The 22336-nt window shown below is 34.7% G+C and overlaps 4 protein-coding genes and 1 long non-coding RNA gene across 9 annotated transcripts; 2 read left to right on the top strand and 3 right to left on the bottom strand.

Moving 5' to 3' along the window:
• The first annotated feature begins 245 nt into the window (after nucleotides 1-245).
• On the top strand, nucleotides 246-1745 carry LOC111426624 (chymotrypsin-like elastase family member 2A). Its single transcript, XM_023061235.2, has 3 exons — nucleotides 246-877; nucleotides 1134-1351; nucleotides 1406-1745. Exons 1-3 carry the CDS (start codon nucleotides 534-536, stop codon nucleotides 1654-1656), a joined length of 813 nt encoding a protein of 270 aa, XP_022917003.1. The 5' UTR covers nucleotides 246-533; the 3' UTR covers nucleotides 1657-1745.
• Nucleotides 1664-4771, bottom strand: LOC111426623 (smoothened, frizzled class receptor). Of its 2 annotated transcripts, none has more exons than XM_023061233.2 (4): nucleotides 3592-4771; nucleotides 3284-3485; nucleotides 3064-3231; nucleotides 1664-3009 (listed from the first exon to the last, which is right to left on the bottom strand). In XM_023061233.2, the coding sequence occupies exons 1-4, from the start codon at nucleotides 4769-4771 to the stop codon at nucleotides 1776-1778; spliced, it is 2784 nt and encodes a 927-aa protein (XP_022917001.2). In that variant the 3' UTR covers nucleotides 1664-1775. The 2 variants fall into 2 exon arrangements, with proteins under 2 accessions (XP_022917001.2, XP_022917002.2); XM_023061234.2 differs by having other exon boundaries at nucleotides 1664-2994.
• An 874-nt stretch (nucleotides 4772-5645) lies between these two features.
• Nucleotides 5646-6918, bottom strand: LOC111426527 (F-actin-capping protein subunit beta). The gene is made up of 2 exons (XM_023061079.2): nucleotides 6808-6918; nucleotides 5646-6677 (listed from the first exon to the last, which is right to left on the bottom strand). The coding sequence occupies exons 1-2, from the start codon at nucleotides 6808-6810 to the stop codon at nucleotides 5850-5852; spliced, it is 831 nt and encodes a 276-aa protein (XP_022916847.1). The 5' UTR covers nucleotides 6811-6918; the 3' UTR covers nucleotides 5646-5849.
• Nucleotides 6919-7319: 401 nt separating this feature from the next.
• On the top strand, nucleotides 7320-22213 carry LOC111426740 (splA/ryanodine receptor domain and SOCS box containing gustavus). 4 transcript variants are annotated; one of them, XM_023061415.2, is made up of 6 exons: nucleotides 7320-7607; nucleotides 10817-10904; nucleotides 18869-19098; nucleotides 19157-19468; nucleotides 20089-20454; nucleotides 20510-22213. In XM_023061415.2, the coding sequence occupies exons 3-6, from the start codon at nucleotides 19074-19076 to the stop codon at nucleotides 20647-20649; spliced, it is 843 nt and encodes a 280-aa protein (XP_022917183.1). In that variant the 5' UTR covers nucleotides 7320-7607; nucleotides 10817-10904; nucleotides 18869-19073; the 3' UTR covers nucleotides 20650-22213. The 4 variants fall into 4 exon arrangements, with proteins under 4 accessions (XP_022917183.1, XP_022917180.1, XP_022917181.1 ...); XM_023061412.2 differs by lacking the exons at nucleotides 7320-7607; nucleotides 10817-10904 and adding an exon at nucleotides 13509-13873; XM_023061413.2 differs by lacking the exons at nucleotides 7320-7607; nucleotides 10817-10904 and adding an exon at nucleotides 15180-16198.
• LOC139429775 (uncharacterized) lies at nucleotides 17233-18299 on the bottom strand. Its single transcript, XR_011640359.1, has 4 exons — nucleotides 18113-18299; nucleotides 17760-18051; nucleotides 17498-17705; nucleotides 17233-17357 (listed from the first exon to the last, which is right to left on the bottom strand). It is a non-coding gene; the product is annotated as an uncharacterized lncRNA (long non-coding RNA).
• Nucleotides 22214-22336: the final 123 nt, after the last annotated feature.

Genomic DNA, 22336 nt, shown 5'->3' with positions numbered 1-22336 from the left:
ATTATTTAACATTAAATTTTTAATTGCTTTATAACCCGCCATCTTTTGTACAAAGTTAAAACTTACAAATAAATTTAAAAAATCGTATCTTAGAAATTATTTAAATTTTTTTAATTTAAATTAAATTAATTGTTGCAATTTAAAAATGCAATTAAGTTTAATATCGCAATTTAATTAAAATTAAAAGGAAATCTATGTTAATAAATTTAAGTTGGTTACAAAAAAATTATTTGACGTTTCAAAAACGTCATTTTGAAGTTCAATAATTTTAAAGAATTGTTCAAGAATCATCAAATTTAATTGTAAAAATGTATATGAAGATTATAAAACCATACAAAAACAAGAAAACAACCTTAAATGTTTCCATGAAAGGGCTTAAAGATACGAATTTATCTAAATATCTAAAACCCCGAAAAAAAGGTGGAATCTCCAATCTTAATCGGAAAATCATCCAAGCTTAAAGTATTCCTTATAAATACAACCCGATCTAAAAAATTTTTAGTTATTATATTAAAGTCATAAACTAAAAAAGAATGAAGTGTTTCCGCGTAATTGCGACAATTTTTCTCGCCCTCCAAGTAATTTCTGCGTTTACAATTGTATCTGAAAGTTCTCAAAGGATTATAAACGGTCAAAATGTATATAATGGATCATATTTTGGACACACGGTCTCAATAGAACGTGGAATGAATGGGTTTTGGCAACACGTTTGCGGAGGAGCCATCATTGCAAATCGAGCTATTCTAACAGCCGCATCTTGTGTTGCGAATTTTAACGCTATTTATAGGGTTCGAGCTGGTATTTTGAATTTAAACGAACCTTTAACGCTTGGTCAAACAATTAATGTGCAAACTTATAGGATTTTTGAAACAAATCCGTAAGTTAATACCTCAAATTAGTTCGAACTTGTTTCAAAAGATGGCGCACTTAAATTATTTTGATTAATTTTTTAATTTCAAATAAAAATATTTTTATAATTCTAATTAAGTAATTATTTAATTACAAATTTTACTTTAGTTATTTTAAGGAAAATTCTATTTTTATTCTAAATTATTTAGTTAAAGAAAGTGAAGTTATGTTGTTCCGAGATGAGGAAAAAGTGAGGTTAATTTCTAAAACGAATTTAATTTTAGGATCAATCAACTGCATAATATTGCCGTTTTAATTTTACGGACACCTTTAATCATTCCAAGCGAGAATGTATCATTAATACGAGTACCCCCAGCAAATTGGGGACAAACAGCATTACCAAATCCTTCTGTGGCCATTTTAACCGGATGGGGTGCCACTAATGCTACTTCACCTGGATTATCCGAAAGATTACAAGCGGCTAATATAACTTTCACTAATAGTAAGAAAAAAAATCATCACATACTTGTTATTATAACAAATTCATGCTTTATAGCTTGCACTGATTTCGCACCGGCTCAAAGTAATTATATAATTTGTTCTGCGGCACCGGCTCCAGGAACTAATGTACCAACTGGATGTATGGGTGATATGGGAAGTCCGCTAGTACTAGGAGATCAAGTAATTGGTATTTTAGCAAGATACATAAGACCTTGTAATTCTCGTACAGATATGTATGCACGAGTGAACACTTTTCGAGTTTTTATTGAAACTACTTTACGGGACTTTAACATGAACTTAAATTAACTTGTAATTCATTTTATGCTTTATATTTTAATTTAGTGTTTCCTAAATTAACATAAATAACAAAATTAATAAATTTCTTAACCTACAAATTACATTCAGTCATTTATAACCTTAAAAAATTAAACATTCAACATAACCTTTTCATTTTCACTTCCATAATCTTTATATTTCTCTTTAGATCTTCGAATTTTCTCAAATAAAACCTTCTCATTGCTCCTCCCCTCCTTTTTATATTTATTCTCCTTCATTTTAGCCTGTTTCGTTTTATGTTTTTTCTCGTCCGATTTCAACGGAAGCTCATAAGCAGCCGTTTGAGTCATAATTTCTTTGGCGTTAGCTTGTACTGCGACATCAATCGATCGTTTCGATTGCTTACTTCCGCGATTTTTCTCCGAACAGCCCATCGATGCCCCGGAATTCAAAGAACTTTGCACCAACTGCTTTAATTCGGGACACGAAGAGCTTTCTGATCGCCGATTATTATCAGAATCGTCATCGGAATCGCTTGAATATTGAATTTTTGATCGTTTCGAGTATTTAGATCGTTTGCTTCCGCGAGATTCGCGTTTTTCTTGGTCGTAATCTTTTTTCGAACACTCACTGTCATCAGAGGTGGTTTTTAATTCTTCAATTTTTAAACCTTGCCTTAAAGATTTCATCGCTAAGTGATCGTTTAAGTCTAAATTGTTACTTAAGACCATGTTAAAACGACTCTCTGAGATCGAAACTGATACGTTTTCGTCTTCACTCAAAGAGTCAATGTTGAGGTTATATGGAATAACGAGTTTTCCGTTTGATAATAAATCGTTTATGTGTTGGCCGTCTAAACCGGAAATTGCGGTTCTTCTCCCCATGTTTGGTTGGAAAATTTTCATTTTACTAGAACTTGAGGTTTTCGATAACTTCCTTCCAATTTCTCTGGATGTCTTCGGTTTATGTCTTGTATATCTATGCATGCGACCTTTAGCTTTTCTCGTAGCTTTTAATTCGGCTATTTTAACTGAAACTTGACTATCAGTTGAGTTTCTACGAGATTCTATGCTGACGTGACGTACACTGAAACTCATCTCAGAATCAATCGATTGATTGCTACTGGTATAAGAATAAATCACGTCGTTTGGGACTGCCCCACGTCGTGTCACTAATCTCGGAAGATTTTTAGCCCACGTAGTACTAACTTCGCTGTTTAATTCAAAATTTAACCCAACAGGATCACTGTTTTGGCGCTCAATTGATATTCGCCCATCTTGTTTGAATTTCTCTCGCTTAGCAAAAGCTAAGGCGATTATTTTGTGCTTTTGTAACTTCATCGGTTCTTCTAATTCACAATTAAATTTTCTAAAAAGACATGAGCTATTTAAATAAAGATTTTAATCAACGTTTTGGTTCTTTTAATTGAAGTTTTACCTTCGGATGTATCGGGTCCAAGAATGCACCGTTGCAGCACACCACGTCCAAGAGGCCATCGCTATCCCACTCCCAAAAACCGCTATTAATTGTAATTGAAGCATTGCCAAACTGGGGCGGGAATCTAATTTGCAGTTGTGGTCTTCAATCGGAGTTTGAATTTTGCATCTAAAAATTGAGGTTTATTACGAAGAAAATTACTTATCACTTTATTTAGTACTTAATGTATTTATATAAACTTTCGTTCCATGATTCAATGTTTGTCGTACGGTATGCGAAATAAACGAAGGTGATTATCGTAAAAAGAACCATGAGAAGAGCGAAGATTCCCATTCGCATTATATTCGAGCGAATTTTTCGACTTGAATGAACCGAAATTATCTCTCTGCTTTCTATTTTCACCCTTATTAATAAAATTAATCCTAAAAGTAATTAAATAAATTATTATTATTAAATTTGAGGTTATAATTACCAACATAACCTCACTTTTATTGATTTTCAATTTTAATTTAATCTTTTACAAATTACCTCTTATTATAATATATCCACCTAATGATATAGCAACTCCTAAAGGTGCTAATAACATCCCAGCTCTAGCTGCTGAGTTTAAACAGCCAACAAAGCAAATCCCGGAAGTGTAATCACCATCGATTTCTCCTAAAGCCATCGTTGTGATGGTTAACATAAGGGGTAAACTCCAAGCAACTAAATGAAAATAAGCCTTTTTCTTATCAACTCGTTCTTGGATGGTCCCCAAAGCTTGCAAAGATCCCATGTACCAACAATATGTGAAAATAACAAACCAAACCATTCCGGCGATTAAAAAATAATAAACCATAACGAAAACAATGACACAAGATAAATTTTCTGTGGCTCTAGGCTCAGATTTACGTAAAGTTCCATCTCGTTTGCAAACAATATCTTCCCGTGTCTCCGTACCAAGAAATTGAATCATCCATCCGCTGTACGACACCAAAAAACATATATTTATATAAAAAACCGCTAAAGCTGGGTATTTATTAGCTGTTTTCCAATCGATTATAAACGTACAAACGGTAAACAACGTTAAAAATAAACATAAAAAGACGCAATATCCAATTAATTTGTGGATTTGTTTATGCTCGATTTGGGTGTAGAATGGATCTTTACATGATAACCCACAACCATCGATTCCTGAATAAAAAGATTCGTCTTGATCTGTTTTAATTAAAGGTGTGATGCAGACTCCTTTTGTTGTGTTTAAATCGACGATGTAATTTTTGCAATCGTGTGGAAATAAGTTTGAATCTTCGCAATCGAAATCGAGACCAGTTAAATTGTAGAATGTTGAGCATAATTTTTCGGCGCTTTTGCACATATCGTTTGATGGTAAATAAACGAAATCGTTTTCACATTTTGGTACGAAATGCGCACAAAGAAACGGTTGAATAATTGGCCAACATCTCGGTAAATAAATGGAATTTTTAAATAAATTTAATCGTTCCACAACTTGTTCTTCGCCGTTTAAGCCGGTGTGTGATAAAGAAGTTAATCCATAAGGTAGTTTTGTTCCTAAACAAGTCGTTACGTTTAAAATTTCACACTTTGCTGGTCTTTTACAATATTCTAAATTGTGGGGATTCACTTTTAACCTTCTTTTAATGCGCAATGTAAAAATTCCGGTTATTAACACAAAAAAAACACAAAAACTTATCCAAAATTTTTTCATCTTTTATTAACTCGCACGTGTTGTACCACAACTACATCAAAATCATTCTTCTCTTCACTTCTTGTGCCTTTACTTTCCAAGGAAGAGTTTCCGTTTGTTTTGCTTTGGTAACGAAGTGAAATGGGTTGTTGAAGAATTAAAGCGTTGAAGCGAGACGGCGGGGCCACCCGCGTGTTCCGAAGAGGACGAGTGCTGAAAATAAAAGGAGAAGGAAATTGGTTTGGACCACCCAAGTTAAGACGGACAACGAATAAGATTTGAAGGATTTAAGGTAGGGTACTCAGCACGTTTTGTAAGCATGCGCAAAATTTATTCTTAAACAGGAAAGAAAACAATTTGAAAGAGTTGCTATATATAGGAGGAGGATCATTATATTTCATTATCTAATCAAGAGAGTTTTATTATGGTCAACAAGTGCTACGACAACAATTTTAATGTCAAGACTTTAATAGGAATAACGAAGAGAAATAAAAATCTTTTAATTTATTAATTGATGTATTTATTGGTGAAAACGTCAAAATTGACGTTTAAGTGTCAGAAGAAACGTCAAGTATTATGTCAAATTTAATGTCCATTAATTATAAATAAATTAATTTTATATGTTAATAAATAAAAGGAGCTTTGTTATATACAAAAATTATTTATTTAGATCTTTTCATTTACATTAAAACTTCAAAATTAAAAGATTGTTCATTTTCTTAAATTTACACATGCCTTAAGTTCTTTATTTATTTATTTCTTCGTTTTGAGCTTAATTACAATCCAATCTCACTATAAATCTACCGATAGCCTTTACATTATAGCCAATTAACCTTGTTAATTAAGTCAAAACTTACAAATGAAAAAGAAATGCAAAATCTTAAATAGAAAAAAAAAGGATTAAGTTCTTTATTTGTGAAAATAAAAAGCATAAATATACATAAAGATTATTTCTTACAAATATAAAAGATATAATACTCGTAATTCTCGTTATTCCAATTTCATTTTAATTTTTTTTTAATTTTTACAATCCATAATTGTTTTTTTTAGATGGGGGGCAGTTTCATTCATCGCAGACAATTTCGAAAACCTGCAAGCATCAGTTATCTGATTTATTATGTCTACGTTGAAGTGCTTGAGCTAAATCTTGTTGAAGCGCTTGTTGTTTATTAGACTCAGTGAGAGGTTGTACGGATCGTAAACTATTAACAATATCCTTAGTCTTACTAAAATAAATTTCATTCAACGTATTTCTTATTTTGTTCTCGATATCCTCAACCATTCGACCGATATTTGCAATGTGAGGATTAAAATCATTAACGGGAGCATCGATTTGATACTGCCGAGTTAAACTTCCTCCTAAATTCATTGTGCCCGAACCTTGTTTGTTTGTTTGGAGCCATAACATAGCCGTAGAAGTCATTTTGTAGTTCGAATTTCTTCCTTTTCCTTTTTCTTGGACTTCAACGACATGGATGGAGTCCCAACAACCCTTAATTTTCTTACTTCCATCACCAGTTTTTTTAATCAAAATAACACCCGCAAAACCACTTTGGGGTAAATCCCAAAAATAAACGGATGAGACACCACCTTCAAAATACATATCACGGTATTGATCGAAAGCATTATTTGCATCAAGTTCTAATTTTCTTAATTTATCAGATGGCATTGATCCATCTTCTAACGGTGGATCATAAGTATTTGACCATGGCGACCTATATGAATCCCCATCTCTATTATAATCGCACAAAAGATAATCTTTCCCCGATTCTTTATCTTTAGCAATTTTTAACGGTTGGTCTACGGAGGTTAGGAGATCTTCACACAGCTCGGGGACGAGATCGATGAGCTCACCAAGATTTTTCTCAATTTCCTGGGGTGGCAGCCGGCGCATTAAATCCAGGGCGCAGTCGAACTGTTGCTCGCCCTGTAAACAAACCATTTTTTCCTTGCCTTATCTTACGTGGGTGTGACATGCTCTACTTTAAAAACTCCGTTTTTCAACGTTTACTTATCACTTTTTAAATGGAATAGGATTAATGATTATTATTACGTACCATTTTCACTTATGACAAATTGAAGAAACGCTTAAATTCGGAAAAAATGTTGAAATTTTTAACACTAAGCAAGATTTGTCAACCGAGTGACAGATGCTGGTTGGCGATTTGACATATTTAGGGAATTTGTTGTTATTTTTTGGGGTACTCATCCTAATTATTTAATTATTGTTAAAAAAATATCTAATACGATTATTTATTGAATTAAAACGAAAATAACTCATAAATAAATAATTAAAGTTAAATTATTTCGAGACAACAAAATTTCCGATAGATGGCGCTATTAAATAATTATATTTAAGATTTTCTTTGTTGTTTAAATTAATTTATTACCAAGATTAAAATATATTTATTAATAAATCGGTGATTATTTATAATTAATCATAAGAAATTATTTTTAAAAAACTGTAATAAATAAATTACCGACCCCCTTCAATCGATTAATTAAATGGTTGGTATCCGTGCTAATCTAACCAATCGAGCCGCCAACAGTCCGTAAACAATGATAAACATTCAGTCAATTAGTTGACCTCGCGACGGCCGAAGAAAGGATTTTCGATCGAAACGAAACCGAAAAAATCCGTTCGAATAAAATTCCGTGCGAGATTCGTTTTTGACGTTTCTCATTTGACAGTTCTAAAATAACGGCCTCGATCCGCGGTGTTTACGGTCTCCGGGAACGGATTTCCGCGGATATTTAGCCGTTTCAGAGACTAAAAACGATCCGGGTGGTGTTTTCATAGTGTTCCAGCTGTGTGTTAACGTTTTCTTGGCGAAGCGGACGTCGCGGGATACCAAAGGTATGTTGGACTCATTAAAAAAAATCGTGCCGTTTCGGATCGATTTCTAGATAGTTAACACATCTAATTTGTTACGGTTAAGTTATTTTAATGTCTTTCGTAAAGATTTTCCTTTGAAAGTTTGGATTTTTCGGTTTATTTTTGGTGATATAGTGGTTATGAAGGGTTGGTTGTTGTAAAAGGGGGTTTAGGCGGCCATGGTTGTTTCACTTTTGTTTTCGTTTATTAAATTTCGTTGATTTTTTAGGTTATAATTGAAAATTTGGAAAGAAAAGGTAATTTATTTAAGAAGAATTTTTTAGAGAGTACTTAAAGGTTTTTGAGACAAGTCGTTTAGTGAGCGGAAGTAAACGCTTCCGCAAGATTTCTCCGCCTTTAGAAACGGCACCGATTTTTCGAGCGCACGTTTCCTGCTATCGTTTGGTTGAACTTTACAAGCAAATGTTATCAACCCGATAGGGTATCAAAATATTTGTATTTGACGATAGCAGGCTGGTTATTTTTCTTCAATATAAAAGAAAATATTGTGGGAATCTTATTTTGAAATCTTTACCTCCTTGTTCGGAATTAAACATAACCTTCAGGGACCGCATTTCGTAATGATTACTATAACTAGTGAAGGTTATCATGGACAAAAAAAGAAAAAGGAACGCAACTACTGAGAAGTTAGGTGTTTTAGTAATTAAAAACAAATTGAGACCATTTGGAGGATGATTTAAAATCATGCCGATTTTGATTAAGTTAAATTTAAAAGACATTTACATATTAAGAAGAATATGTGTGATAAGAAAATTTTCTTTGTTACTTTCAATGTCAATGACGTTTTTGTTATTAAGAACAAAGAAGTCTTAAATTAACATGAAAAAGTATTTTTTCGAATGGAAAGTCGCGTCGATTAAAAAAATACTGCTCGTTGAGCAACCCAATCTAGATGTGTGTCAAGTTCTGCGTATTTTTGTATCACATCTTCAAGGTATACGGGTCCCAGAAGGTGAACGAAAGCCTCGGCGAGCTCATGAAGGTGCTCACAAGTAGAATGGAATCGTGGTGATTCTGACGGACGCTCATTGTCGTTGTTTTATTTATTTATTTTCTTGATTTCGTATGCAACAAACGTACCAAACATATTTGGAGGTTATTTTTTTTATACGAGGTTCTACCGGTTTTGATAACGAAAGTTACAATAAAAAAATTCAATGACACAAAAACAAGGACGAAATAAAAATGTTGATAAATTGTAATTGAGTTGTTCAAAACGAAACGATAAATTTAATAGGTATTTAAATACTTTCTATTCTAGGTTAGAACGCGATACTCAATTTCTCTTATTTAACTTTATTTATATAACCACCTCGACTTGTTGATGTATTTTATGATAAATCCGTAACTATTTATAACTATCTGTGTTGCAAATTTGAATTTACTTTCTATAATTATTTTTAAATTCCCCATACAAAGCGACATCTGTCGGTTATTTTATGTTACTAGATTTTCTACAATGCCGACTTAAATCTCTTTCGTGTGCTCACAGATGGCGCTACTCCAAACTTTTTTTTAATTCGTTTTAAACCAATTCTTTTTTTATTTTTATTACTTACAACCTTTATTTACGGATAATTTTTTTTTGGTGTAATGACTCGGTACTATTGACCTCTCGAGGTCTGCCCCGCGGGCCTCCCAGTTCTCCCGGGGGGCCAACAACAATGAACGGCGACCTTCAACTTGCGCCGGCCGTCGAGACGCGCGTCCTTTCTCCTTCTTCTCTTTCTCTTCTTATTCTTTCTCTTCTTCGTCGTCTTCTTGTTCATTTACGTCTCTTCGTCTCGGTGTTCTTGTTGTTGTTGTTGTTGTTGGTTCTCGGAGGGGGCGCCTCTTTTCGAAATGTGGAGCGTTCGCGGGGCCCCCTTCAACCTTCGCATTCCAACCCCCGGAGCGTCGCGCGTTCTGTCCGACCGAAATAGCAGCAAAAGGAATATCTAGACGGCGCCGTTGGCCTTCGACAGGCTGGTGTTCTTCTCTTCTGATCGTCTGGTTTTGCGTATATGCCTTTATTTGGAACCGAACCAAAAAGTTTTGGTTTTTGAATGTGTACTGTTTAAAGACCTTTTGATACGATGTTATCTTTGTAATAAAAATTGATACAAAAATGTTTCTTTATGCTCAATTTATCGTTCTTAATGTCCAAGTTACAACCAAATAGCTGTAATTATTAACGTACATCAAAAAGAATAAGATTTTTGTAAAGACCAGAAAATTTTAACCTAATTTGATGTATCACACTCTATATTTATTATAAAGTTCATAATTACATGCATAGATGGCGTTTTGATTTCCGCCAGTTTGATTTTATAAAAATTACGATATCTCGGGAATCATAAATCATAACACTTAGATATTTCGAGTTTGGACTCATTTTTCGAGTTTTTTAATTATTTACAACAATATTGACGAAAAATTTATATTCCGCCATCTTGGATTTAAAAAATGTCAAAATCAAAATATCTCGGATAGTATGTCATGTTTGGGTTCATTTTAAAGGATTCTCCACGAAGATTACGATAATCGTAAAATTAACGTTTAAATTCGCCACCGGAAGTCGAAATGTGATGATTTTCGCGTTTCGTCTTCCAAATTCGTTTTTTATAAATTAAGAATGAGATTTTTTTGAGTGTCTGGGTATCCTTTCACTTAAAAATCTGTCCGCCCGGTGGCAAAGGTCAAATTGTAGAGCGAAATGGTAACGACCAACGCCAGGGTTACGCCGGGAAATGTGCGTTCAATCAACTCGTTTCTCCTCGACGACGACGTCTTTAGTTGCGGCTGTGGGTATTGAACTTGTATCGATTAATCGCCGATTAAAAATTCGTTTTTTAAATCATTTCGAAAATCGTCTCTTTTCAAAGTGCTTAGTACGCCCTCTGTTGGAATTCTGTTGGAAAAGAAAAAAATCCGGGGATATTGATCGGAAGCTAAAGTAGTTTCATTTTAACCATTAAAATAAAATTCTTTTCTTCAATTTCATTTTTTTGTTGTTCTTTTTTGTGGAGTAACTCCAGGTAGGAAGAACTTGGTTCTTTCGATTTCTCTTTTGTAGTTATAGGGGACATCTGTTCAAAAATCCAGGTAGTTCGGACGTAAGATTTCTTTTTCGTGTTATTCATCAAAAATCTAAGATTTTCTATTTTTATTGTTTTCTGTTTTTGTTGTAGAAAGCGCGCAAAAGAAGCGAAAATGAGGGGAAACGCCGGTACGAAGCAAAAGGAGACGTCCACGGCGATTTCTGGCACAAAGACGACGGTAAGAATTTGTAATTATTAAAATTTTCGCCGTATAGTCTTATAAGTATTAGGTGGGCTTTGTTTTAGTCTTTTTTTATTATTTTAAGGTCAATAGTCTCGTCTTGGTATTCACGGTGTAAGAGGCCGTTTCCGGTGCACCACGTGCTATCGAAACTCATTCTCTCTCTCTATCACATACAAATACACACACACAGTTTTCGTCCCCCCTCTATACTTTATTCCTCCCGGCTGCGGCGGGGGCAGTCACCCCGATGAAACGAACCCTTGTGTCTGTTTTAACGCAGGGGTGGTTTTTTTATCCTTACAATTTTTTTTAAATCATCAAATACTTTTTAATAAATTTTGTATCATTACTTTTTACTTTACGCTGTATATTATTGAAGGTATCGGGTGTATCAAAAGAAATTGGTAACTTAATACTTGGGAAGTGGTTATTCTTGTAAGGTTTCGACCTTTGTTTACTTTACTTTTTGCGGTTGACACAGGAAAATGTGGATATCCTTGCGATTTATTTCGTTTATAATATTCGATATATTCATTAAACTCAGTGGCCTAAACAAACGCGATGACGTAGCCGTTTACGTCCCTTTTCTCTTCGTTCCCCTTTTACCCACGTCCCCAGGGTGTCCCCGGGATCAATACTATTTAACGTTGTACGCAGAATCCCCGATATTCCGACTCAATTGTAGACGTACGTTTTAGGAATTTTCCAACTCTTCCTTATTTTATTTGTTTTTATGAAAATAAAAAAGAATATTTCTTTGAATTGATTCATTTGGTCACTTAAAATGCCGCTCGTCACTCGGAAGAATTCTGACGTAAACCCAACTACTAAGTCAGTGACTAAAAGTCAACGACCATTTTATGAATTAAATCGTGTGGTGGTTTTAATTGGGACGACCTTCTTTTGTTGAATCTTGTTGGATTTGTTTAAATTTTTTAAATATTTTTGCTTTTATTATTGCTTTTCGATCGATTTTTCGGCGAGTTGTAAAGAGACGTAAAAGAGCTTGTCCTTCGGCGCACCGACGGCCAGGCGTTAAAAATACGAAAAAGGAAACGAAACGAAGTTAACGTCGACCGCGTCGAGAGAGGAGAAGCTTTGTTTCTCCGCAAGGCTGATCGCGAAACGACCAGGACGACGACGTGACGTCCATGGAAAAACGTCGGACAACGTCGTGCACTTGACCCGGTGTTGTTTGATTTCTAGAGGTGTGAATGTTGGATATGTTGACTTGACCTTCAAGGCCGAAAACTTGATTTTTTTTAAATTATTTTTGCATTTTAACGATTTGGATGGTGTCAATTGGAGTTAATGAAACCCAGATCATTCATTTCTAAAAAAACTCGTATATCTAAGAAGAAATTTCTATTGGTTTTGAAAGATAAAAGACAAGGTCGCATGCGACCGACACGCTACAATCTACACCGTTGAAGGTAAAATCGCGATTAATGCCGAGTGTTGAGACCAAATTTTTTGATTAGTCAGATAAAATCGTATTTGTTTCTTAATAAGGATCAAATCAGAAATTTTTTTTAGTTACAAAGGTGTTCATTTTTTAACAGTAACGGATAGAAAATTAAAAATCTTTTAAAATGAACCCAAACTCGACTTATTCATCTCCAACCGTTACTGAGATATCTTGATTTTTAGCAAAACAAAATGGGGATTATTTGACATTTGACAGTTTATAACCTAACTTTTTTATTTTTAACCCTAATATATCACGTTTGGTATTGAATTAAAGCATTTTTCATTCTTATTAAAATCATTCCAATATTTATCAAAAAATCGTTATATTTAATTTTGACATTTGACAGTTTCTAACCTAACTTTTTTATTTTTAACCCAAATATATCATGTTTGGTATCAAATTAAAGCATTTCTGATTCTTAAATATCATTTCAATATTTATCAAAAAAATCGTTATATTTAATTTTGACATTTGACAGTTCTAACCTAACTTTTTTATTTTTTAACCCAAATATATCAAGTTTGGAATCAAATGAAAACAATTTTGAATCTTATTAAGATCATTCCCATATTTATCAAAATCGTTATATTTAATTTTGACATTTGGCAGTTCTAACCTAACTTTTTTATTTTTTAACCTAAATATATCATGTTTGGTATCAAATGAAAGCAATTTTGACGGGTTTTACGGCGATTGTTAGTAGAAATAAAATTAAAACTTGAAATTTGCGGGTTATGCCGCGCGTCTTATTTAACAATACCTAATTATTCTGATTGCAAAGATTCCGAAATTTAATTTATTTACGATTATCAACGAAAACGAGAATGTGGTTTTAACACATTGGCTACTTACTATGTGTTAAGATCAAATAATTAGTTTTCTTAACACGTTGACTACTAAGCGGAATATGAGAAGATTAAGAATTTTTTTTCGTAGTGTTTTATCTGAGTAGATGTCGCTTTAAAGAAATTAGAGGTTGGGTTCTTTCGCGAAAGATCGATAGCGGTCGGCGGCGGTTCGGGCGTCGCGACGACCGACGTCGACGATTTCGTGGGGGGCGCCGGCGCCGCCGCGTCCTCAACAACAGGAGGAGGCTCAGTGCCTCCCGTCCCGCGGTCATGATAACGACTCCCCTCGTCTGCTGGCTGCCGGGTGGTGTACTGAGCGTCCGCGACCTGCTGAACGGCGCCAACGAGGCGACGTCGTCGTCGTCGAGCCTCACAAAATCCGCCGTTGTCGTTCCGGGACACACCCGACGCCATCACCACCACCATCAACAACAACAACACCAGCAAAGACAGTGCGTAGTCGTGTCGGCGACGACGCCGGCGTATGTCGGACTGTGGGGCGGCGCCGCCGTCGCCATCGTCCGACCCGGACATCATCGACCACCGCCTTCTCATCAACAACATCACCATCAACATCATCATCATAGGGGGCCAACCCCCGTTGGTGTACAACAAAAGGATAAACGAAGGAATATGGAAACTAGGTAGAAAAAAAAATTTTTTTTGTTTTTTTTACTTATTGAAACTTGAAAAATAAAAAATTTCGCAACCTTATGATGTCGGCAACAAACGGCGGCCTCACCTTGGCACCGAAACATTGTGGGACCGTCTTCCATCAATTACGGCAATTTCCTATTATCGCCTGACCTTTCGCCTACCGTTTGGTTCGTCCGGCGTTAAAGCGACGACGCCGAACAATGGTTTTTGTTCGCCAAATGTTACTGTGGTCTCTTGCAACCGTAACATTTCGCCCGGACTTAAAAACCACTTTGAATACGCGTTTCTTCTCTTCTCTTCATTTCATTTCGTTTCGTAACATTTCTCGTTTAATGATTTCAATTTTGCTTCTTGTATCATTTCTTTTTTTCAAGGTTATTAAGTTGTTTTAGAAACTTTCGGTTTCATAACGCGACGTCGAGGGGGCGTCGCGACGCTAAACGCGGCTCCAACGAGAGTTCGCACAATTAACTCTTTTAACAATGAACAATGAAGGCCGACAAAGATCAATTGTATTCCCGAGCGGTGAGGAGCAAAACGAATTAATATAGTTTATTATAAATAATAAAATGGATGTTGTTAGAACTGTTTAAAAAGAAAAAAACGGTTAAATAAAAGAAATTTCCGGTTTTAAAAGCGACCAGCTGTGTGATCACGTAACCGATAACAACTAAAATACAAATACGAAGAGAGAAAGGTGTGCGACACTCTCGAAATGTATTTTTTTTTGTTTTGAAAAGAAGGAAAGTGGGCACTTTCCTCGCCTCCTACTCTAAAAGGTCCCCCTTTTAGGGGGTCCCTCTTGGTTGTTCCGCGGCGGTTTCGAAAGGCTCTTTCGTAACGCTCGTTTCGTTGCGATATTTAGGTTATCCATCGGCAACGCGGCGGCTAGCTCCATTTTGAAAGGGCGAAAGAGATGGCGGTTTCGTTAGAACGGTAAAGCACCGGAGTCGATTCGATTTCCAACGTTACGTCACCGAAAATTTGCAATCGAGAAATTTTTATAAAACGAGGGATCGATTTTACTCCCTCCCTTTAATTCTTTTTTTCCTTTTTTAAAGGGAGCCCAAACCGGTTTCGAAAATGCGTTAGTGAGGATCGTCGGGGATTCTCACGTACTCGGCGTAAATACAACCAGCAACGTTAAAGCTCGTTCTTTCTCTCTTTTTTCTTGTGAGTTTGCCGGCTATTTTGGGCTCACCATGGGAGACTTAGGTATAAAAGCCATAATAAACAATGAGAGGAGTCTCGAAAACCAAACAGCTGGTTTGGTTTGGTCTTGTTGAACTTTTAAGTCTATTTTTAAGTTATGAAAGTCACTAGGAGAGATTTTTTTTAACAAATAATATTAAACGACAACTTTTATTATAATTTAATTCATTCTTTGTTATTATAAACGATTAGAAAAGATTGAAGAAGTGGGAGTTTAGTTTAGATTGAAAAAAGAATTTTGTTTATGTTTCGTACGAATTTCGTGTTGGTAGTTGTATATATCTTTTCCACGCGCGTATAAACACTCGCACGTGTCCTCGTAGGTTCAACGAACAGTTACCAACCCTTTCTTATCTAATACGCACGCACAAACCTGTTCTTGGAAAAGACCCCTCTAGTATAAAAACAGCTGTTTTCAGCTGACTAAACTTATTATTGAATATTAATTTTTTTAGGGGAAATAATTTTTTATGGGATTTAAGTTGGTAATAAATTCACATTTTTGACATTAACCTTGATTTTAAAAAAATTATTTTAATTATTTTAGGGGATTTAAGTTGGCAATAAGTTCAAATTTTTGACGTTTCAAATTATTGACATTCAAATACTTTATATTAATTTTTTTAGAAAATTTTCTCATCATCACCGTTTTTATCCAGGTAAAGAAGCAAACCAACCCCTCCTCGTCCTTCTTAATATTTTTTACCATCTTTCTCTACCTGAATATAGCAGGACAAACAGACGGTTCTCAACCATCCGTCTTCTTACCTGGAACCTCCAGGTACTAAGACCCTGAAAATGGGTCTTCCCCTCTACGTCTCGCAAAGGGGTCCGCGGGGTACCCCCTCGACGGCCGTTACCCGTCTTCCTTCCACCAGACGGCGACTGGCGGTCGTCCAGTGCGGTTCTCTCGGCAAATTCATTAAAATAATTTAAATTCACGAAAAATCGTCTTGTTAAGTTTTTTTTTATTAAGTTTGTGTAAACTGTGATTGTTGTGGGGACCCCTTCCAATAGATGTGCTACTGTAGGGAGTGCGGAAATCTCAACTTGCAGCGCCAACTGGAGGCCCTTGCCGTACATATGGCTAGACACCATGAGTAAGGACCCTTTTTTTGTTGGGAGGAAACCTAAAAAAGAAAAATGACAAATCAAAAATGTGATTAAAATAATTTTTTGTGTCGCATCAATATTTTTTTAATATCCGTTTATAGAAACGACAAACTTGTGACTGTTTTGTTGAACGAAACCGCCGGGAGACCGGGCATTGAGTTTCTCAACTGGCTGATGTAGAGAGCCCGGCGTGGGGGAAAAAGGTTCTCGTCGTTTGTCTCTTTTGTCGAGAGACACGTGGTGTGCGTTAGTAGTTTCCGAGACACGGTCGAAGGGGTCCGTTGCGTTCCTCGCGGTTTCTATACGTTCCCTCATTGTGTTGGCCGCGTTTCGCACTAAAAAGAACAAAAAAAATAACGTTCATCATTATGGAAATCGCTCGGAAAAAGTAAGTTTACTGTTACCTCAATTTTCCCCTTTTTTAATTCTGGAGGGGGTCTTCTGATAAAAGACTCTCCTCGCGTCTGGCCTTGAGAGCCTCGGGCTCGGGCTTTTGTTCGAGAGTTGATTGTACTTTGGGTGAAATCCTCCTGGCGGACGAACGCGGACAGACCTTGAGACGACGGGTAAAGTCGCCATATGGTCTACTCTACCTCCACACCGACATCGGGGCCCCCTTTACTTTTTTGTGTAACTTTGGAAAACCAGGGGGCGCCGTTGTCGTTTTCCGGTCGATGATTTTTCCGGAACCGTTGTTGCGATGAAAACGCGTGGGGGTTTTCTTGTTGTTTTCGACGTTAGTCAACCGGCGGCGGTGACGTAACGTTCCGCTGAATGAAGAAGAAGAAGAAGTGGTGGTGTTCCTCTCACTTTGCGTTTCGTCACTTGAACGTGCTCCGACCAAGGTTAAGTTCATGGCTGCGTACATTACACAATGTCTCTTCCAACTAGGTGTGCTTCGATAACTAATATTTTTTAAATTAATATCTAAACAAATTTTTTTTAATTAAGTTTAAGTTAGCGTTATTTTTGACAGTTTAAGGTCGATAAAGTAGTTCATTATTTACCGGCATATTTCAGTTGTTAATTTCCGATATTTAAGTTATCTTCGTTTTAATTTCTGAAATAAACTAATTTTCTTAAATTGTTTATATTTTATTCAATGTCCTTTTATATTCCATCATAAGTTCTTCGATAGCTAATTTTCTTAGGCCCACTTTTACCACCTCTTGATAAATTTATCCGATAGATAATTACCATGGTTACAGCGGTTTTAAGCGCTCTCATTGGTTAAGAGCTCCAATTTATCTATCGGTAAAATTTATCAAGAGGTGGTAAAAGTGGACCTTAAACTAATATTTAAACAAATGTGTATTGCATTTATAGAAAGTAACGAGGAAGTACATTTTTCAATCGGAATATTTGACAGTTCAATGTCGATAAAGCAGTTCATTATTTACCGGCATTTCATTTCACTACTTGTCAGTTTTTAATTTTTAAACAAAGTAATTTTTTTATACACTCATTTTCTAACTAATTTTCATATGTTAATACCTAAAAAATCAATTTTATTAATAAAAAATAACCGAAAAATAATGTTTTACTCACCCTGTCAATTACTTCAACAAATTGTCTTAAATTCTTTATACATTATTCAATTTCTTTTTGTCTTGCATCATTAGTTCTTCGATTACTAATTGCCTTATATTAACAACAAAAAAGATTGTTGTATTTATAGAAATTAACGGGGAAGTACATTTTTAAATAAGAATACTTGACAGTTCAGGGTCGATAAAGCGTTTCCATACCAAAGAAGTGATTCTTGCCAATTTAATATATTTTAGGTTAATAATACATTATCTTTTTCTTACATTAATATCGTTAAAATCATTTTTATTTACTAAAATTAACGAGAAAATAAACTTTTAATTAACAAAAATATTTGACAGTTCATTACTTACCGGCATCCATTTCACACTCTGTCAATTTGAGATATTTGAGGTTACGTTTTTAATTCTTGAAATAAACAAATTTTCTTCACAAATACTTTACTCAGTATCCTTGTGTCTTTGTTGCTTTAATAACTAATTTTCTGATATTAATATATAAAAAAGTCAATTTTATTTCTAGAAATTAACGAGAAAATATTTTAATAATGATTTTTGACAGTCCAACGTCGATAAAGCAGTTCATTGTTTACCGGCATTTTATTTCACATCTTGTTAATTTTAGATATTTGAGGTTATCTTCTTTTTAATTTTTTCAATTAATTAACTTAACGATGATCTTCTACTAATATATGTCAATTAGTAGTAGAGAAATTAATTAATAAAAATAATAAATTTTTGAGAGATTAATTTTTTTGAGGTTGGTTCAATTTTCAGATCTTGTCAATGTCAGCTATTTCAAACTGGTTAATTTCCTTAAAAAATACGAATTCTTGTAGATTTTTTTGATTGTGTTTCGTTATTAGGGAACTACAATGAGTCATTCACTCACGCGAGACTCTCTCTTTCTTAGTGTGTGTGCGTTGTATGAATATATGTAGAAATCGAAACGTTCCCAGAAATACCTACTTATGCTATCAAGTTAGAAAGGAAACGTCGTCAGGATAAAGAGAATGTAATCTGTGGTGATACTGGGAATTTCGGTTTAGATAAATTTTAAAAAAATTACGTCAAAAATTTAACATAACCTTACCATTTTTATTGTTGTAGGTATAAAAGTATTGCGTTTAGGGGTGCAGCAGGAGTAAGGGCGGAATCGCACCGCCATCACCATCACCACCCCCATCACCACCACAACACAAGTCAGAACCACCAAACCACCGGCCCACACGCCGGTGGAAGGGCCTGCGACGTGAGGCGCGCGTACAAAGCTGCCGTGGAGCCCTGCAAAACTGGGCGGAGGCGTGCCCGTGGCATGAGCATGGGTCAGAAGGTCTCAGGTGAGATTCTTCATTAATAAATTTGAAAAATCATCTAAAAAATGTTTTATTTATGTAGGTGGCGTGAAGGCCGTTAATAGAGATGCGGCTGCTCCCTTTAAGTCTGTGATACCGAGAGAACTGGCGCAAGACTTCGCCCGACCGCAGAGGCTCGACATGCTCCTCGACATGCCCCCGGCGCTCCGCGAAACTCAACTCAAACACAGTTGGAATGCCGACGATCGTTCCCTCAATATTTTCGTGAAAGAGGACGATAAATTAACCTTCCACAGACATCCCGTTGCCCAAAGCACCGATTGCATTCGGGGTAAAGTTGGATTTACGAAAGGTTTACACGCGTGGGAGGTGTGTTGGTCAACACGACAAAGAGGTAAATCTAAATTTAACGAAAAAAATAATTTTAGAGGCAACAAAAGTTTTTTGTAAGGGCTACACTTTTATTGGTTAGTAAAAATCTTGTATTAAATAAAAAAATTAAAATAGAAAAATCTATTGCATTTATAGAAAGTAACGAAAGTATATTTTGAAATCAAAATATTTGACAGTTCAATGTCGATAAAACAGGGCATTATTTACCGGCATTTCATTTCATAACTTGTCAATTTTATATATTTGAGGTTATCTTCATTGTAATTTTTTTATACAACTAATTTTCTTATGTTAACACCTAAAAAATTCAATTTTATTAATTAAAGTTAATCGAAAAGTAATGTTTTACTCATAACCTGTCAAATTCTGATTTTGAGGTTATTCTCTTTTTAACTTCTAAAATTCATTTAAACAAAAAATTATTTTAGTCACAACATTTTCGTAAGTTTTTCTGCTGATTGAATTGTTTTATTTACTACAAGATTTTTACTAAGTAAAAGTGTAACCCTTACAAAAAACTTTTGTTACCTCTAAAATTAAAAAACTGATTAAAAAATGAACTACAATGTTAACTTCGACTACATAAAAAAAATAATTTATTAATTCGAAATTACTTTTTAGGAACACACGCGGTGGTCGGAGTGGCGACAGCAGAAGCCCCGCTACATTCGGTGGGTTATCAGAGTTTAGTCGGCAGCACGGACACGTCTTGGGGTTGGGATTTGGGCCGTAACAAATTATATCACGACTCGAAGAACAACGCCGGCGTCACGTATCCCGCTTTATTAAAACCGGATGAGACGTTTATTGTTCCCGATAAATTCCTTGTTGTCTTAGACATGGATGAGGGCACCTTAAGTTTTGTCGTTGACGGCCAGTATCTTGGCATCGCCTTTCGCGGCCTCAAAGGGCGAAAATTATATCCCATTGTTAGTGCGGTTTGGGGACACTGTGAGATTACCATGAAATATATCGGCGGATTAGATCGTAAGTGAAATGAATTTATTTTTTGACATTTAATGTTATGTTTTTTTATTTTTAGCTGAACCATTACCGTTAATGGATTTATGTAGAAGGATTATTCGGCAACGTTTGGGTAAACAAAACTTAGAAGAAAAAGTGACTAGTTTGACGCTTCCGCAAGCACTCCAAACGTATTTATTGTACAGAGACCGCAGATAGTGTACTAAATCGAAGAGGAGGAGAAATAATCGTTGACACACAAAAAAAAGGAAACACGAACTCCGGTTATTATTTTCTCTCATTTTTTTGTTCGTTTTTGTCGTTAAGCCTAAAGACTCTCGGTGATTGACGAGTGATTCGAAAAAAATTATTATTTGAATGAATGAAGGGATTTTTTTGTTTTGTTTTTCAACGAGGGAGAATCGGGGGCGAAGATGTGAATAACAAATAGACTTTCTTTTGGTGCGGGAAGAAAACGGAAGCAAACAAAGAAGAAAAAAGTTAAATGTGTGTACACATGATCTCTTTGTTGTATTACAGCATGGAAAATGATGCGATTAAAAGAAAAGATGATTTCAAAGAGAATTTTGGTCGTCTCCTGTACATATATACATATTATAATAAATAATCTAAAGTCTTCTCTGTATAAAAAAGGAATTTTTTTGGTTTACAACTCAACATCGGGGATTATTGTGGAATTTTCCACAAAAATTCGTGCTTTTTTTTTGGTTGAGTTGTAAACTTAACTTTTACCAATAATTAATGAGCACTGCTTCCGCGATGAAGAAAATAAAAATAATAGCTTTACCCGAAAGAGTCAGGATAAATTTTGAGATATAAAAAACTAATAAGATCGTAGTTTCGAAAAGGAAAATTAATATAGTTATTGTTTAAATGAAAATAAAGAGAAGAATGCGAATTATTCGTATTAAAAAATATAAACACACCAATTTCGATTTTTCGAAGAGACTTATTTTTGTAAATAATTTTAGTTTTAAGTGCCAGTTTGTAGTGATGATCACGACGATGAGGAAATAAGTTATATTCTCGAATGAATGCAAATGAACGTTTTTAACTAAAAGTAAATGGTAGAACAAATTCTTGGGGAAAAATTCAATTAATTCGATTTTTGATTCCGACTAAAACGAAATAGAGGCTGGTGTTAGTTTTTTTTTTTTTGATAAATAAATGTGTTCATTAATTTTTAAACAATCAATTTTGTTAATTTTTATTTTAAATAATTTTTTATTCATTTTATTCTTTCTTTCTGTCCCCCAATGCGAGATGTTGTACATTTTTCTCGAGATATATAGTGTGCGTGCTCGTTTACTACTGTGTATTTAGTTTGTAAGTTAAAAATTTTGATGAAATGTGTTGAATGAGACTCGAATATTTTTGCGCTTGTATTTTATCTTTATCCCGATTTTTTTGCAAATCCACGTCTTTATTAAAAAGAAATTTGCATTTATTTTCGAAAAAAAGAATTGTTATAGGACGTGTTTGCAAAAAAGAAATAAAATTAATTTAACGAAGAAAAAGACCTGATATTTTAACTAATCGAATGAAAAAATAATAAGATAAAGAAAAGAGTGGAATTCATAAAGAAACGGGGCGAATGGATCGTTGCGATTAATTTTTTTATTTTTACCGAATAATCCAACGATTCGGCGACTTATGGTTTTGCTGCCAGAAATTAAAACATAAAAACTGTCAAGTCCACGCGTACGTTTAAGTTTGTCGATGTATTTAAAATAAATTGTAAGTAAAAAAAATATTTAAACCATTTTTGCGTTTTTATTACAAAATGTTACCTGTCAATAAGAGATGGCGCTACAAATTCAAAATAAATATTCATTTTAAAAACAATTTAAGATCATCAATAAAAAAACACGCATTTTAAAGATGT

This window comes from Onthophagus taurus, chromosome 5 (genome assembly GCF_036711975.1).
Source record: "Onthophagus taurus isolate NC chromosome 5, IU_Otau_3.0, whole genome shotgun sequence".
Taxonomy (NCBI): Eukaryota; Metazoa; Arthropoda; class Insecta; order Coleoptera; family Scarabaeidae; genus Onthophagus; species Onthophagus taurus.
The sequence above is the reverse complement of the archived record's forward strand: the minus strand, read 5'-3'. Positions and strand labels throughout refer to the sequence as shown.

Excerpts from the sequence above, each read along its gene's own strand:
- LOC111426624 (XM_023061235.2), top strand. The coding sequence starts at position 534 with ATGAAGTGTTTCCGCGTAATTGCGACAATTTTTCTCGCCCTCCAAGTA. Across the intron at positions 878-1,133 it reads AGGATTTTTGAAACAAATCC|GATCAATCAACTGCATAATA; the intron begins GTAAGTTAATAC and ends ATTTAATTTTAG. Across the intron at positions 1,352-1,405 it reads TAATATAACTTTCACTAATA|CTTGCACTGATTTCGCACCG; the intron begins GTAAGAAAAAAA and ends CATGCTTTATAG.
- LOC111426623 (XM_023061233.2), bottom strand. The coding sequence starts at position 4,771 with ATGAAAAAATTTTGGATAAGTTTTTGTGTTTTTTTTGTGTTAATAACC. Across the intron at positions 3,232-3,283 it reads AGTTTATATAAATACATTAA|ATGCAAAATTCAAACTCCGA; the intron begins GTACTAAATAAA and ends CTCAATTTTTAG. Across the intron at positions 3,010-3,063 it reads TGGACCCGATACATCCGAAG|CTCATGTCTTTTTAGAAAAT; the intron begins GTAAAACTTCAA and ends TTATTTAAATAG.
- LOC111426740 (XM_023061413.2), top strand. The coding sequence starts at position 16,116 with ATGTGCTACTGTAGGGAGTGCGGAAATCTCAACTTGCAGCGCCAACTG. Across the intron at positions 19,469-20,088 it reads TTGGTCAACACGACAAAGAG|GAACACACGCGGTGGTCGGA; the intron begins GTAAATCTAAAT and ends ATTACTTTTTAG. Across the intron at positions 20,455-20,509 it reads ATATATCGGCGGATTAGATC|CTGAACCATTACCGTTAATG; the intron begins GTAAGTGAAATG and ends TTTTATTTTTAG.